The 16,186-nt window shown below is 49.8% G+C and overlaps 1 protein-coding gene across 1 annotated transcript in view; it reads right to left on the reverse strand.

Annotated features, from left to right (window-relative positions):
- The window catches only part of Plxdc1 (plexin domain containing 1), a 63,888-nt gene that overhangs the window by 21,088 nt on the left and 26,614 nt on the right, over window positions 1-16,186 (reverse strand). The window contains exons 3-7 of the mRNA XM_029483007.1: window positions 12,793-12,936; window positions 12,135-12,204; window positions 11,454-11,576; window positions 10,806-10,924; window positions 9,898-9,997 (exon numbers count right to left, since the gene is read on the reverse strand). Coding sequence (XP_029338867.1) covers window positions 9,898-9,997; window positions 10,806-10,924; window positions 11,454-11,576; window positions 12,135-12,204; window positions 12,793-12,936 — 556 coding nt within the window. The remainder of the gene's footprint in view (window positions 1-9,897; window positions 9,998-10,805; window positions 10,925-11,453; window positions 11,577-12,134; window positions 12,205-12,792; window positions 12,937-16,186) is intronic.

Raw genomic sequence — 16,186 nt, forward strand, 5'->3', positions numbered from 1 at the left:
CACCACCACCATGCCCTAGTTCGTTTTGAGCTTTAAAGAGACAAACTTGTCTCTTTCTGCTCAGTCCCGAATGCTTTACTTCTGCCTTTGTTTTGTTTTGAGTGAGATTCTCAGGCACTTTCAGCATCTCCAAACACCTCATGTTTATAAACTCAAATATGGAGAAGAAGAATGTTTGCTTGTTCCCTCCGTCCTGCCCTCCCCTCTTCTTCCCCCTAATGGCACAGTTCCTGTTGGAGAGTTTCAACCAGTTTCTGCAGTCCCCTCCTGCTTTGGAAGTTTCTGTGACAAGAGTCCCCTGCCCCACCCCACCCTCCACAGAGGCCCTGATCACTGGGTTGGCAACTGAGCATCCTTCCTGCCCTTGCTTGCCTAGCTTCTGCTATCCCCGCCACTGCCTGGCACCCTATAGGCCACCACCAGAAAGCAAGGGAAACACTAGGCTGTCACTGCTTGGGTGGTAAAGGGGTCTTGGGGTTCAGGCAACTGCTTTCTAAGGACAGTTCCGGGAACCAAGCTCACACATCCTACTGGCTCTCTGGAGCTGTTAGAGGACCTGGCCTTCCTTTCCTGCCCCGCCAGGGAAGATGACCACCCCAGGCCTGAGGCTGCTTCCCTCCTTCCTTGGGGACTCCTGCTTAGGAACCAGATGGTTTATAATGAGATCCAGGCTCCTGCTTCTTCTTCCCTCCCTTCCAGCCCAGGCAGAACCTCAGGCAAACAGTCTGAAAGAGTGGGTGGGAGGAGTAGCCCAGGGCTCCAGGGGAGTACTGTCCAGCGTAACCTCTGTCAGAAGTGACACTCAGATGCCTCAGGCTGAGCTGCAAGTGAGCCAAGACATTGTCCTTCCACTCATTTTACAAGTGGGGAAACCGAGGTACTGCTAGGTTAACCCATAGACCAATATGGATTTTAGGTTTTTTTTTTTTTGTTTTTTTGTTTTTAATAACACATTATCAAACAAGGCTTTCTACGGCCTTAAATAGAAGACACCTGCAGTTGAGGGGGAAATTGCAGCAGAGCCCAGCCAGCACCACCAAGCACCACCGAGAGAGCCGGTACGTAGGTGTGGGCACCTGCTAAGCCCTGAACACTCAACAATGAGCTGGCCACCCCCGGGCCAGCTCTATCCAGCTCAAGTCAGAACTCCCCAGATCCGGACCATCTCATTTGCTCTGGAGTTTGAGGACAGATGTCCCTGTGCACTGCATTATAAAAGAAGAATCGAGAACAAGGGGATCCTGGGTATTTTACGTAAGACTCGGGTTTCAGTGAGGCGTCCTGCACATGGCTGAAATCCCAGCATTCAGGGAGCTAAGCCAGGAAGATCAAGATCGCTCTGAGTTGGGAGGAGCGAGAGACAGAAGGGATCATCTACGTAACTGTCCTAAAAGCAAACAATTATGCCAGCATCTGAAACTTGGACAACGGTGCGTCTGCTTTCCTACTGCCTGAGGTTTTCTTTTCTTTTTTAAGATTAATTTATTATTATACATAAGTACGCTGTAGCTGTCTTCAGACACACCGGAAGAGGGTGTCAGATCTCATTATGGGTGGTTCTGAGCCACCATGTGGTTGCTGGGATTTGACCTCAGGACCTTTGGAAGAGCAGTCAGTGCTCTTACCCACTGAGCCACCTCTCCAGCCCAAGGGTTTCTACTATTGTGATGAACACCATAACCTAAAGCAACTTGGGGAGGACCGGGTTTATTTCATCTTACAATTTCTGGGAGGAAAGCCTGCTTCCTTACAAAAACAAGAACCCTACCAAGGGGTGGCACCACCCACTGTGTCCTGGGCCCTCCTACTGTCAATCATTAGTCAGAAAAACCAAAACCAAAACCAAAACCAAAACCAAAACCAAAACCAAAACCAAAACCAAAACCAAACCCGTACCAGAGCTGCCTACCAGGCTTACAGAGGCACTCTCTCAGTTAAGCGTCCCTCTTCCCAAACATGTCCACGTTTGTGTGAAGACAAGAACTAACCGGCTCACCTATTAAATGGGTTTGGTCTGGGCAAGAAGATACAGTGGAAACAAGCTTCAGAAATGACAGGCAGGTCGGACAGTGGTGGCGCATGCCTTTAATCCCAGCACTTGGGAGGCAGAGGCAGGCGAATCTCTGAATTGAAGGCCAGTCTGGTCTACAGAGTTCCAGGATACCTAGGACTACACAGAGAAACCCTGTCTGGAAAAAACAACAATAACAACAACCAACAACAACAAAGACAAAAACAAAGAAAAACCCAAGCTATGGGAATGGGGTCTTGTATATGAAAATGAACCTCCTGCTCTCTACCAACCCATAGTGTATCCAATTGCACACACACACACACAAACACAGAGGCATATGCACATATAGGTTTTTTTGCTTGTTTGTTTTTGTCTTTAATGCAGCGGTTGAGCCTAGGAAGCATGCATACTAAGCAAGCACTCTACCTCTGGCCTACATTCCAAAACTCACACAGACTCATGGTTGTTTGAGACAGGGTCTCACTTTCTACCAGCTTGTCCTTGAACTCACGACCCTCTATACTGGTGAGATTACTTATATGCCTGTGCCATCATGCTCAACTTTTCCCGTATAGATTTTTTTTTTTAATAAAAGAACCCTAGCCACGTGAGAATGAGGTCGTAAGCGCACCAGGGTGAAGAAGGGCACGTTCCTGTCATTCATGTGTCCAGAGGGAGTCTGAGGCCCACCTGTGCTGCAAGGTGACCCCAGTGGGATCCTGCAATAAGGAGAGGATGGCCTGAGGTCCTGGGAACATTTAAGTAGAAGATGGAAAATTCTAGAGAGGCTTCGGCAGCTCTGTCTCTGTCCACTCTTCCCAGGAGACATCTCTCCTAAGTCCACCCTTTTGAACGATGAGGCCTCACAACTAATGCGCAGCCATGCCTGTGGGAGAGCAGGTGAATGGTTGTGTGGGCAGTGTGTGGGGTGGCATTCAGAAATCTGCCTTGAACCGGAAAGGCTTCAACCACCACCTTGTACTCATTGGAGGGTACATATGACTTCAGTATGTTTTAACTTTTATAAGCAGAATCCTTAAACTCCACTCTGGATTTGGGTTATTGTGGCAACATGTGAGGCTCATCCAGTGGCAATGACATCCATCTGTGTGGCCAGCTTTCTGGAACCCAGATGGGAGCAGCCCCCAAGCCACACTTCTGGCACCTTGAGACGTTTTGCTTTATCTCTGCTTCAACTTTCCAAGACGGAGAAGCACTGAGGTCTATGGAAAGTCTGCTGCCCCATCCAGGCCGGAAGGTGGCTCAGAAGAGAGGCTCACATTGTCAGTTCTGCTCTCACATCTGCCCCTAGTGGTTCAGCATTTCTTTGGTTGGTCAGGAGTGTTAGGGCTCACCTGCAATCCTAGGACTGGGGAAGAGGGGGAAGGGAGGGGGAGGGGAGCGGGGAAAGGAAGGGAGAGGTGGGTGGAGAGGTGAGAGGGAGGGTCAGGATGCAATCCTGTCTCAGAAGAAACATGAAGAGGAGGGGGAAGAAGGGGGGAGGGGGAGAGATGAAAGGAAAGAGGGGAGGGAGGAGCAGGACAGGACCACCATTAGTAGATATTGAAAGTCTAGCCACAAAGGTCACCCAGCATGTTGTAACCATTGTTTGGAAATGTGCAATGATGGGTCTCTATCTGTCAGTCGGTCCTCCTGTCCGTCCACCCATCCATCCATCCATTGGTTCCTTTGTTGATTCGGTTATTTGGTAAATAATTGCGATTAGAAGCCAGCAGAAAACCCTGAGCAGAGCAGGGGGATCAGATGTTCAAGTTCAACCTGGGCTAGCCAGGAAATATGAGATATGTTCACTAAAGCAAAGAAAAGTCAGAGAATGACAAAGCAAGATTCCAGGGGCCAAGTGCTAGGAAGACAGGATGAAGGGGAAAGGAGTGGAGGCAGGGCCTTGGGTCGGTGGAGGTGGGGGAAAGACTCTATGCTTCTAAAAGTATACTTTTCTTTATAGTAATTTTTTCTTATAATAAATTAACAGAAAAAAAAAGGAATAATTTTCTTAGCCAGGAGGCGCTAGTACAGACCTTTTGCTGTTGTTGTTGTTTTTTCAAGACAGGGTTTCTCTGTATAGCCCTGGCTGTCCTGGAACTCACTTTGTAGACCAGGCTGGCCTCGAACTCAGAAATTCAACTAGTAGACACCTTTAATGGAAGCACTTTAATGGAAACCTGGGGCTGAGAACATAGCAGAACGGGCCAGGACATGCCCGGGCAGGCCCATCGTTAAGACATTCCTGAGGCTGCTTGGCCATAAAGATAAAGAGAATGACATGCTGGACTGGTCCAGCACCTCCTTATCTCCCGCCTCTTCTGACCTAAGTTAAATGTTAACAGGCTGCTAATGTTTAAATGAACCAATCATGTGAAACCTCGCCAATTCCTCCCCCAGCCCCAGCCCCAGCCCCTTTTCTATAAAAAAAAAAACAACCCTACCTTCCAAGCCTCGTAGTCGAATCCACTGTCTCCTGCGTGAGATACGTTTCGACCCGGAGCTCCGCCATTAAAACTACCTCATGTTTTTACATCAAGGCGTTCTGTTCTGTTCTGTTCGTGATTCTTGGGTGCACACCGAATCGGGAATTGAGTGGGGGTTTCCCCACTAGGTTCTTTCATCTTTTCTTTTTCTGAGGCAGGAATTCTCTGTGTAGCCCTGGCTATCCTGAAACATGCTTTGTACACCCAGGCTGGCCTCAAACTCAGAGACCCAACTGCCTCTGCCTCTTGAATACTGGGATTAAAGATGTGTGCCACCATAGCCACCCTGGCAAAATAAAGTCTCTTAAGACAAGTGAAGGGAGCCTTGTCGGTCTGTCCAGCCGAATGAAGAGCACTTAGACCACACAGACGATCTGAGCGCTTCTGCAAGCAGATGCTGCTGACATGCACAGCTTTTCTCTGCAGACTCCGGGCACAGTGTGAGCAACAATTACGCAGGGGAGTAAAAGTAAGAAACCCAGCCGTGTTCAGCATCGTCTTCCCGTCCCAGGAAGGAGGTCATCCTGAGACCTCTCCCATCCATCCAGCTTGGCATGGTGAAAACAAGGACTTGCCGGGCGTGGTGGCGCACGCCTTTAATCCCAGCACTTGGGAGGCAGAGGCAGGCGGATTTCTGAGTTCGAGGCCAGCCTGGTCTACAAAGTGAGTTCCAGGACAGCCAGGGCTACACAGAGAAACCCTGTCTCAAAAAAAAAAAAAAAAAAAAAAAAAAAGAAAACAAGGACTTAATGGCTCGAGCATCTTTGGTTGTTGCTGATGCTTTGCTTTACTGTATTCGTGTGTGTGTGTGTGTGTGTGTGTATCTGTGTGTGTCTCTGTGTGTGTCTCTGTGTGTGTGTCTGTGTGTGTCTGTATGTGTGTGTCTGTGTCTGTGTGTGTGTCTGTGTGCTTCTGTGAGTGCATATGTGTCTGTGTGTGTGTCTGTATGTGTCTGTATGTGTGTGTGTGTCTGTGTGTGTGTCTGTATATGTGTGTGTCTGTGTGTGAGTCTGTGTGTGTATGTGAGTGCATATGTGTGTGTGTCTGTGTGTGAGTCTGTGTCTGTGTGTATGTCTGTATACTTCTGTGAGTGCATACGTGTGTCTGTGTGTGTGTCTGTGTGTGTGTGTCTATGAGTGCATATGTGTGTGTGTGTGAGGTGCATATGTTTGCATGTACATGGTAGAGGACAGAGGTCAATGCCAGCATTTCCCTCTTGCTCCCCACCTCATGTTTTGAGACATAGTCTCTCACTGTACCTGGAGTTTGCTGCTGGGGCAACACTAACCAGTCATCATGTACCTGCCTCCTCTGTGCTACAGTTCCTGGCATGTGGCACCATGCCTGGGTTTTCCGTGGATGCTGGGCATCTGAGCTCAGGTTCCTAGGCCCACTAGCACCGCGTGCATTTTATCTGCTGAGTCATCTCCCTGGACTACTTGTTTGGTTTGAATTTTTTTTTTTCTTGTCTTTGTTGTTTGGTTTTAGTTTGCATGGTTCTCAAGACAGCATATCCCAGCCTGGCCTTGAACTCCTTGATCCTCCCGCCTCTACCACCAGAGTGTTGAGATTGCAAACATGTCTGCTGTATAGCGATCTGCTACACACAGATCGCTGGGGAATCTTCTATCAGGAAAACTGAATTCCCCTCTGTATCATCTCAGACAGGAAAGAGCTGAATGCATGCACAGGACAGAAGCGGACCTCCCGTTCTGGGCTTGGACAATGGGGTATCCATGGAAACAGCACTGCAGAGCACCGCCTGACCAGGTTCAGCCCCGGGCATTTGGGGTTTATTGCTACTCACAGCTCAAGGGAATCCAAGCAAATTCTCTGCTTGCTGAGTGGAGTGGAACAGACTCAAGGGAGTCTGACATTTTAGCCACTGAAGAGTCATCACTCCTGAAAGCAGAGGCTGGGACTTATTTTATTTTATTTTATTTTTGTGGTGCCAGGGAGTGAGCCCAGGGCCTTGCACGAGTTACATGGCACACTTTAAAACTCAGTGAAGGTCGGGGATACTGCCTCAGAAAAATGCTCTGATGTGCCTCTCCCTGTTACCCTGGCAATGGATGGAGCCTGGGGCCTTGCGGGTGGCACACAAAGACTCTAACCACTGAGCCACACACACACACCACGCCCCTCTCCACTGTTCTAACAACAGACACACCACAGTGAGTTGCATGCATTGACCTCCGGCCCTAAACCTAGTATCTAAGATCAGAACTGGGACTTAAATAACAGCAGGACCTGCACAGAGCCACACAGCATGGAGGAAGGTGAACCACAAACTTCAGCTTTAGGAAGAATTGTTGCCTTGTGCACAAGTTCAAAGACTGCTCCTTACACATTCATCCAAGACAGGAGATGGTCCACCATGGAAGACACGAAGAACCTAGGACATCATGACATGATAAAGGGACAGGGGCTTTGTGGAAGTGGATACTTTTGAGCAGCCATGGATGCTGGGATCTTCAAGAGTCCTATGTCCAATCCCCCATGGATACTGAGGGCATGGATACTGAAGTTAGTCTCCACCATAAACTAAATTAGATTTAGGGTTGCCTGGGAGACACATCTCCAAAGGGCGTTTCTGGAGAGGTTGAGCTGGGGGAGGGAGAACAGGCTGGGATGTGGGCGGTGTTCTCCATGGACTAGAGACCAGGATGGAGTAAAAGGAAAGACAAGGGACCCAGCTGAGCACCAGTGTCCGCCTCTCTCTGCTTCCTGACAACAGACACAATGTGACGAGCACCTCACACTCCCATTGGCTCCACCGCCTCACCACGTGGACTGTGTCCCTCAGACCATGAGCCAGCACCAACCCTCATTCCTTTGGTTGCCACTGCTATTAATTTTGTCACAGGAAGAGAAAAATAGCTGATATACAGGTAATGGTGTGGGCACAGAGATCATTCCATTTGCCCCGGGCAACTCTGAGAAGGCAAACTGGGGGACAGAGGGCAGGGCAGTGCAGAAACCTAATTTGAACTGTATCTTTTGAGTTTTATCCTACATACTCTCAATTACAAAGAGGAATAGAGTTATAATTCGCCCGTAGTACCAGTTACTTGGGAGGCTGAAGAAGGAAAGATCGCTGGAGTCCAACTCAAGGCCAACACAGGAAGCACAGTGAGAGTTGATATCTTAAAAAAGAAAGAGAGAGAGAGAGAGAGAGAGAGAGAGAGAGAGAGAGAGAGAAGGGGGCTGGAGAGATGGCTCAGAGGTTAAGAGCACTGACTGCTCTTCTAGAGGTCATGAGTTCAATTCCCAACAACCACGTGGTGGCTTACAACCATTTGTAATGGGATCTGATGCCCTCTTCTGGTGTGTCTGAAGACAGCTACAGTATACAATAAATAAATAAATAAATAAATAAATAAATAGGGCAAATTCATAAGAAAACCATTGCTTTGTATGCTAGCTTAAAAATTAACTTTGATGGGCTGAGAGTTGGCTCAACAGTTAAGAACACTGGCTGCTCTTCTGGGTTTGGCTCTCTGTACTCACACCTTTAATCCCAGCACTGGGACGACAGAGGCTGGTGGGTCTACAGAGTAAGTTCTAGGACATACAGTGCTGTTTTACAAAGAAACACTGGCTTGAGAAACAGCAGAAAAAAAAAATTAAACAGAAATACAGGGAGGTATTTGTGAGGGTGGGACTGGGATGTAAATAATTAATAAAAAAGATGGGAAAAACTATCTAACTTTATGAATGAAGTTAAAGACTAGTAATGTAACAGCTCAGAGGCAGAACAATGTAACGTGAGCCCTGGGATGCTGTTATTTAGTAAAAAAAACCTTTTTCTAGTTGCTCAGTCCTTAGCACGTGCCTTTAATCCCTCTGGAATACAGACACCCCTCACTTTTAATCCCAAACAATGAAGGTAAAGTTTGTAGAAGAAAGCACCCATGTTTGAAAGTGGCAGACAAAGTGACGAATCAGGGAAAGATTTGACAGACAGCTATGCCCAACTCTTACAAGAAGAGAGAGGAAAGGGAAGCTACTTGAGGGGCAGTAAGGAAAGAGAGAGAGAGAGAGAGAGAGAGAGAGAGAGAGAGAGAGAGAGAGAGAAAGCAGTTTTACAGGGAGAGTTATATAGAAACAGGTTGCAGAGAGAGAATAAGCTAGACACAGGTGAAGACAGAGCAAGTCAGAAAATGAGGAGGAGCCAGGAAATTAGAACATATGGCCAAAGTTAATATGAGGCCAAACAGCAACTCAGTCAGGGGCCAAGAGTAAAGCCAGAGTAAACCAGTCAGCTTGAAGAGGAGTTTGAGCCAGAACAGCTAAGTTGAACCAGCCAAGCAGAGTTCAGAAAGAACCAGAAAGGGGGGTAGTCTGATGGCTCAGTGGTTAAGAGCATTGGCTGCTCTTCCAGAGGTCCTGGGTTCAGTTCCCAGCAACCACATGGTGGCTCACAACCATCTGTAAGGAACTTAGTTACTCTCTTCTGGCCTGCAAGCAGAACGCTATGCATAATAAATAAAGCTTTTTAAAAAGTACTAGCAAGGGTGAACATATTCAGCAGCAAGTCCCAGAGGCTGAAAACATTCTAGACCCAGATAAAATTGAACAGAGGCTCGAAGCTTCCAGGACTAGACCTAGGTTAGCAGACAGAGGCTGTAAGCCTCGGAGACCACAATTACATCAGGAGAGTAAAAATATTGCTACAGTGCAGGGCCCTGCTTTGACACTCAACACCTTCACCTAAGAATCACAGGAACGGTCATGGTGGTCAACAGGGACGTGTGACAGAAGAATGTCTTGGAAACGTTGTCACCATGACATGTGGCATGCCAGCACTGGGGTGTCATCTGTCCTCACACCATTTCCTGAAGTCCTTGGTGTGCTGGTTGATAAAGCCTTGGGGTGTAAGGGTGAGTATAGGAGATGTTCTAACACAGGTCCGCTGTCCTGATGGGCCAGATGTCAGACAAAGCTGTAGGAGAGAAGCTGAGATCCCTCAAAGGTCAGCACTACAGGAAGAGTCCCTTTCACTACCCCTCCCCCATATTACAGAGGACGGAACTGAGACTGAAGGGAACATGGTTTGCCAAAGGAGAAAGTTCACAGCATGGCTGGGGGTAGGGAGTGCTCGTCCCAGACACACCCTGGTCACCTGTTACTCCCCTGGGTTGGAGGCCATTTTGTTTGAATTCTGGAAGGCTTACTGACTGCTGGGGTAATGGCGTGCATCTTGGTGGGACAGTCTTTGGAGAATTTGCAAATGGAGCAGGTGCTGAGTACAGGGGCTCCCGACCCCCTTCGCAGCAACCAGGCCAGTGCCTCTCTCTAGACACAGCTAGGCAAGAAACGACCCCTCTGCTATAACAAGGCAATGCAGGTGCAGATGGACCCGGGTCAGACACAGGCCCCCTAGGGACTCACCTGGCACCTCTGGGGATGAATTGAGAATCATGAAAGCATCCGACAGGCCTGCCTTGACAGGGTGCTGGGCAGAGCTGATATCCACGACAGCCATGGGGATCTGCAGCAGGAAGAAGAGGCACCTGCCATCCACCCGGAACCCTCTGCGGTCACAAAGTCCCCACTCCGTTCCACACCCAGCTGTCTGCTCAGAACTCGAGAACCCGAACACCTGCAACCACACTCCAGAACTGCCGCGCTTCCTCCTGCATGGATCCTCTAGCTCTTCACAGGCCAGACGTCGCCCTTGGCTTCCCCCTTTCTTTCCTTTACTCTCCATCTCTTCTCATTCATCCCCAAATACCAGGAGTCAACCTGGTGGCTCTCATCTCTGTCCAGTCCTCTGTCTCCCAAGTCAAAGCTGTGTCACTTTCCCTACACCATCTCCCGGCATTCCCTTAAGTCCCCAACAAACAGTCTGTCTGCTCTGAAGCCAGAGTGGTCTTTGCAAAAGACCATCTGGTTGTTGCCTTGCTCCATCCTCTGACTCTCCATTCCAGAGAAGCTACCTTCTAGTGCACTGGTTCTCAGCCTTCCTAACGCTCTGACCCTTTAATATAGTCCCTCCTTTTCTCCTGGAAGCTTCCCTTGGCCTCTGACGACGTGAAGACCCCCATGGCAGGCTCTTTGCACCAGAAGCCTTTATGTGGGGGCACCAGTCATAGCAGCAATTCAGTGTTTGCCTTTGTAATCATCTCTCTGTGAAATTTGTAGCTGCGTAAGCCCCAAGTCCAGATAAGCCCAGAGCAGTCTTGGCACCGAGCCTGGTCCCCCCCCCCCCCCCCCCCCCCCCCCGCACACACACACACACACTGCAGCTCCTCTACAAAGCTTTGCTGCATGAATGACAGGCTCTAAAACATACTCACCTCTTTGTAGCTGAAGACAATGCGGCCATCTCGGTGTAGGGCCGCCTGGAAGGTGAAGCTGCCCCTGTCCTCCCGGTCCTGGAGGTAAACATGATCCCACTGAACCACAAACACGGTCCCTGGGGAGAAGAACAGAGACTTGGCTGAACAGGGAGACAGTGCAGGGGACCCAGCAGATATCGTGGTGGTCGGAGATGGGAGCCATTTGTGAGTTTGAGAAGCGGGAACTAAGCAACCCACAGACACCAGCCTGGCTTTCAAGTCATAGAGGCCCCCAAAAGATCCTGTTTCTGCTCTAGCTCCCCAAATTGTTCATCTCTTATGATGTGCACACCTCTCTCTTGCCTCTTCTGATTCCTGGAGACAAAAGGAAAACATGGAAATGCCTGTCTCCTACATGAGCGGGGGCTCATGATTGTAAAAAGCAGAAGACACCCCCTCCCCGAAAGGTTTGGCACCCTCATCTGGCTCAACAGGCTAGATAGCACCACCTCAGTTCCCTTCTTTCAGATGAGAAGACAGCACAGGGTAGAACGAAAGGTGGCTGCCTGCCTGTGTGACTGTGGGCCGAGGGCTCCCGGGAAGTGGTTAGACCAGGAACACACAGCCGGGTGCTGGTGAACTATATACTCTAAGATCTGACCTCACCATTGTCACAGTAAGCGACCGTGGAGTTGTCAGAGTAGCCGGGGTTGAAGTTGGCCATCAGGGGTGCCACATACTGCGTAGCTGTGAGCATCCGGTGGAGCATGTCCCCCATGAAGATGAAGCCTAAGGAGAGAGATGGGTCAAAAAGTTTCCTCTAGGGTCTCCCCCATCCCCCACTGGCTGGGGCTAGAAAAGAGTCTGATGGCTTCAACCCCTCCCTACCCAGTGGGCTCGGTACTTGGTGAGATAGAAAAATGGCCCAGATTTAGAGAATGCTTGCCCCAATATCTCTGGATAAGCACAGATTACAAGCACAAGGGGTAGGAGAAGGGAGAGGAAGTGACTCCCAACCTCTCCTGTTTCAGGAAATGGGATGAAAGTAACAGGAAGTCAGAAAGGCTCCTCAGATCAGGGGACCTTTGTCCTTGATCCCTTGGTCTCAGAAAAAGAGACCCCAGAGGTCCACGTGCCAGCTGTTTGGACCCAGAGGAATGAACGTATGCTCAGACTCCCACAGGCAGGCACGCACACAGATCATCTGATTTGGGTGGGACAATCGAAACAGTCCCTGAGTTCCTACCTCCCTCACCCACCTATCCACCACCTGTTTTCAGTGAGTCCCCTCCCTGAGTCAGGCTGAGACCTCCAAGTCCTCCCCCCACCTCATTGGTTTGTCCTTACCTCCGGTTGCTATGGTGACCTGCCGCAGAGGATGCCCATAGAAAGGGAAATCAAAGGACAAGACCACTCTCTGCAGGGACAGGAGAGAGTCTCCATGGGTGGTACTGCCTGCCAGACACAGGTCACCCTCCCTACACCAGACTTATCTGAACAATGTGGGCAACGGCATATCCAGGGGAGGGCTCCTAGGATGACATCTGGGTACCCCACTGAGCTTCCTCTGACTAAACCCACTCCAATTACAAATCGGGATCTGCAACCCTATAGTTGGAACAACATGATGAACTAACCAGTACCCCGGAGCTCTTGTCTCTAGCTGCATATGTATCGAAAGATGGCCTAGTCGGCCATCACGGGAAAGAGAGGCCCATTGGACTTGTAAACTTTATATGCCCCAATATAGGGGAATGCCAGGGCCAAAAGAATGGGAATGGGTGGGTAGGGAAGTGGGGGGGTGGGGTATGGGGGACTTTTGGGATAGCATTGGAAATGTAATTGAGGAAAATACGTAATAAAAAATAAATAAATAAAAAAAATAAAAAAACAAAAAACAAAAAACAAATCTCAGGTCATAGCCCTGTATACTCCCAGGCCGCCATTGCTGGCCTAGCCCTGAGCCTATCAGCCCCGGGCTGCTCTGTTAGGCCTAGGCACTCACCGAAGCCTGTCGGTGAGAACTGGAGAGGATCCTGTGGATCTTCACATGACTCCGGTTGGCCACAGCCAGGTCCACCCACAGATCCTGGCTTCGTTTCTCACCAGGGCCATAGACACGGGACACGTAGTAGTTATGGTTGTCCTCCTGCGGGGACAGAGACAGAGCCTAGAGGTGGCGTGAGGAGCCAGGCAAGCTGGGCACCATCCTCTGCTTCTTCCTACTCAGACTTCCCAATATCCTCCTGGCCCAGCGCACCTGACTGACTGCTTTAGGCCTGAAAGTCCCTGCCACACCCTTGGTGGCTCTCCCAAGCCATTTCTCACCAAGTCTGGCCGTTGCTCCACGTATACTCAGCCCTGTCCTGTCCAGACAAGCCAGAGTTATCCTGTAACTCTGAATGCTTCAGAGCAGGATGAAGGGCAAGATCAGTATTGGGGACATGATGGAGAAGCCCCAGATAAAGCCTTCACTTCAAGGGCCATGCCTAGATCACAGAGGACATAATCTCTGACCTGACTAAGAAAAGAGAGAAAAGCGGATTTCTGAGTTCGAGGCCAGCCTGGTCTACAAAGTGAGTGCCAGGACAGCCAGGGCTACACAGAGAAACCCTGTCTCGAAAAACCGAAAAACCAAAAAAAAAAAAAAAGAAAAGAAAAGAGAGAAAATACAACAGCTATAACAACTAGGTCTTAGATGTCTAATGGAGAGGGTAGTCGCCAGTCTTGGGGAGTTGCTAGTCTGATGGCGGAGGCGGGACACACGCAATGGAACCCAGGCATAGAGGCAAGAGCAGAACAGAAAACAGTAGTGCCTGCTCTCTGCGGTCACCAGATGGAGGAGAGAAGCGAGGAGTTCCTCAGGGGATAATTTCACATCTCCCTGTGTGGCTGGTGCAGATACCACAGCAGGCTGGGTTTCTTTCCACAGTCTCCCTCAGAGGAGCATCTGGGGCCAACCCTTATAGCAGGCCAGGGAAAGCTAGTGAGCTGGGCTGTCTCAGCACTGCCTGGAGCTGTCCCAAAAGCACCTCTCAGGAGGCAGCATCAGGGAGGTCAAAGGCTCCCAAGGCTACCTCGGCTGTGGTGATGCCCCGGGCATCATGGATCATTAATCAGGCTGCAGACACAACAGAGCAAACGGTGTTCTTCCTGCTGAGCAAGCCAACTGCCAGCGCTTGGCCTGAGCCCAGTGGAAGCTGGGAACTGGGGCCCTGGCCACTGTATGCCTGCAGAGAGGCAGAACATGGTTCCCTGTGACAAGCAATTCCCTGTGAGAACATTTTGGAGCCCTAGGGTTGGGGTGGGCTGAGGGGGTAAGTAAAGGAACATGGGTGGGTGGGGGGGTCTGCTGGAACCACCTGCTTTTGCCAGGCTATACTCCCATTTCAAACAAAATAGTTTAATAAAGGCCAGCTCTGTCTGGAGAGACGGTTCACTCCACACTAACAGTGCTTACTGCTCCCTCAGAGGACCAGGGTTCAGTTCCCAGCATCCACACTGCAGGGTTCACAACCACCTGCAAACGCCAGCTCTAAGGGATCTGGTCTCTGTGGGCACCCACATGCACATACACATAAATAAAAAGAAAATAAATCTTAAAAAAAAAAAAAGAGCTTAAATTTTTGAAAAAAAAAGGAAATCAGCCTCTCCCCCCACCTCCCCTCACCGCAACTTGTTGGTTTCATTTTGGTTTGCTTTTGAGACAGGGTTTCTCTGTGTAGCCCTGGCTAGCTTCTGTAGACCAGACTGGCCTCAAATTCACAGAGATCCTGCCTCTGCCTCCCACGGGCTGGGATGGAAGGCGTGCACCACTACTGCACAGTTTGATTTTAACACAGGGTCTCAATCGAGTAGCTCAGGTTGGCCTAGAACTTGCTATGTAGCCAAGACTGGTCTTGAACTCCCAATTCTCCTGCTTCTACCTCTCAAGTGCTTAGGGTTTCAGGCATGTGCAACCATGCAGCCTTAGATGACTGTTCCTGCTTCAACTTCAGCCCCTGACACGCAGAAACAAGGGAGTCACCTATGTACCTTTGGACCAAGGTTCTCCCTCACCTGGTCAGTGCTCAACAAGTGTGTGGGCATCAGGTGGCACGTGCTTCTAATCCCAGGAACTTGGAAGGCTAAGACTGGAGACTCACGAGTTCAAGGCCAGCCAAAGCTACATAGAGTTACCCAGGTAACTTGTTGAGCCTTTGCCTCAAAATACAAGGAATAATAAATAAATAAACACAAAGCAAGCGAAAGCCCAGCTTGGGACCCAGCTCAGCGTGAGAGCACATGCAAGGTGCAGGGTTTGGTGCCCAGCAACAGAAGAAATTCCAACAAACTGCATTTGAGGCACAGTCTGCCCTCTTATGACTAAGAGACTAGTGAGGAATGGGTTGTGAATTTGAAAATAAACCTGCCTCGTCAAAAACTCAGGCTGAAGGCCTGGCTGGCTCTGAAGGGGATGAGTGGGAAGGACATGGGCATGCTGTGGTGGCTTTCAGCTCAGCCTCCCTAAAGGTGTGCCCAATCCCATTCTCCAGCACCCACGAAGGTGACCTTCCTAGAAACAGAGTCTCTTCAGGTAAGTAGAGTCAAGGTCACCCTGGATTAGAGAAGCTTGATTCAATGGCTGCTGTCTTTGTTGTTTTTGTTGTTGACAGGGTCTCTCTGTGTGACCCTGGCTATCCTGAAACTCACTCTGTAGACCAGGCTAACCTCAAACTCAGAGATCCACTTGCCCGCTGAGATTAAAGGCATCGACCACCACAGACCAGATGCTATCTTTATCTCTGGAGGGCAAGAGCCTGACAGAGGAAATGAGACCCAGGAAGTCATGTGATCGCAGAGGCAGAGACTGGACTGATGTCCTTAGGCCAAGGAGGGCCAGGGATGCCCAGGAGTCACCAGGAGCTAAGAGGCTGGCAGGAGTGGCTCTTCCCAGGGCCTCCAGAGGGAGGGTGGCTTCAGACTCTAGGCCTGGGAGAGAATAAATGTCTTACGGCAGAAAATGAATTCAGGTACCCTCAGCTGTACGCTGCTGTGGTTCTGTGGGGGCAGCCTGGAGTTGTTTGCCTCCCTCCCTGTCACTCCCCTGCTTAGGACACCCTGGCACTCAGCTAGAGAGAATGAATGTTGGACCTCTTACCACAGTGTGCTAGGCCCTGTGGGCCAGAGCCTGGCGTTGCCTAGACAACGTGCATTCCAGATTCCTTGTCACTAACGGAGCATCAGAGTAAGCAATATGTCCAAGCAAACAACAGCACAACAGAAAACAAACAACTGGCTATGGAGATTTTAATGGGGTCTTTGGGAAGAAATCCAATTTAACTGCTTGTCCCTGTTAGCTTTTTCCTCTTCCTCCTCCTCCTCCTCCTTCTCCTCCTCCTCCTCCCCCCTCCTCCTCC

The sequence above is a fragment of the Mus caroli genome, chromosome 11, assembly GCF_900094665.2.
Source record: "Mus caroli chromosome 11, CAROLI_EIJ_v1.1, whole genome shotgun sequence".
In the NCBI taxonomy this organism is placed as follows: Eukaryota; Metazoa; Chordata; class Mammalia; order Rodentia; family Muridae; genus Mus; species Mus caroli.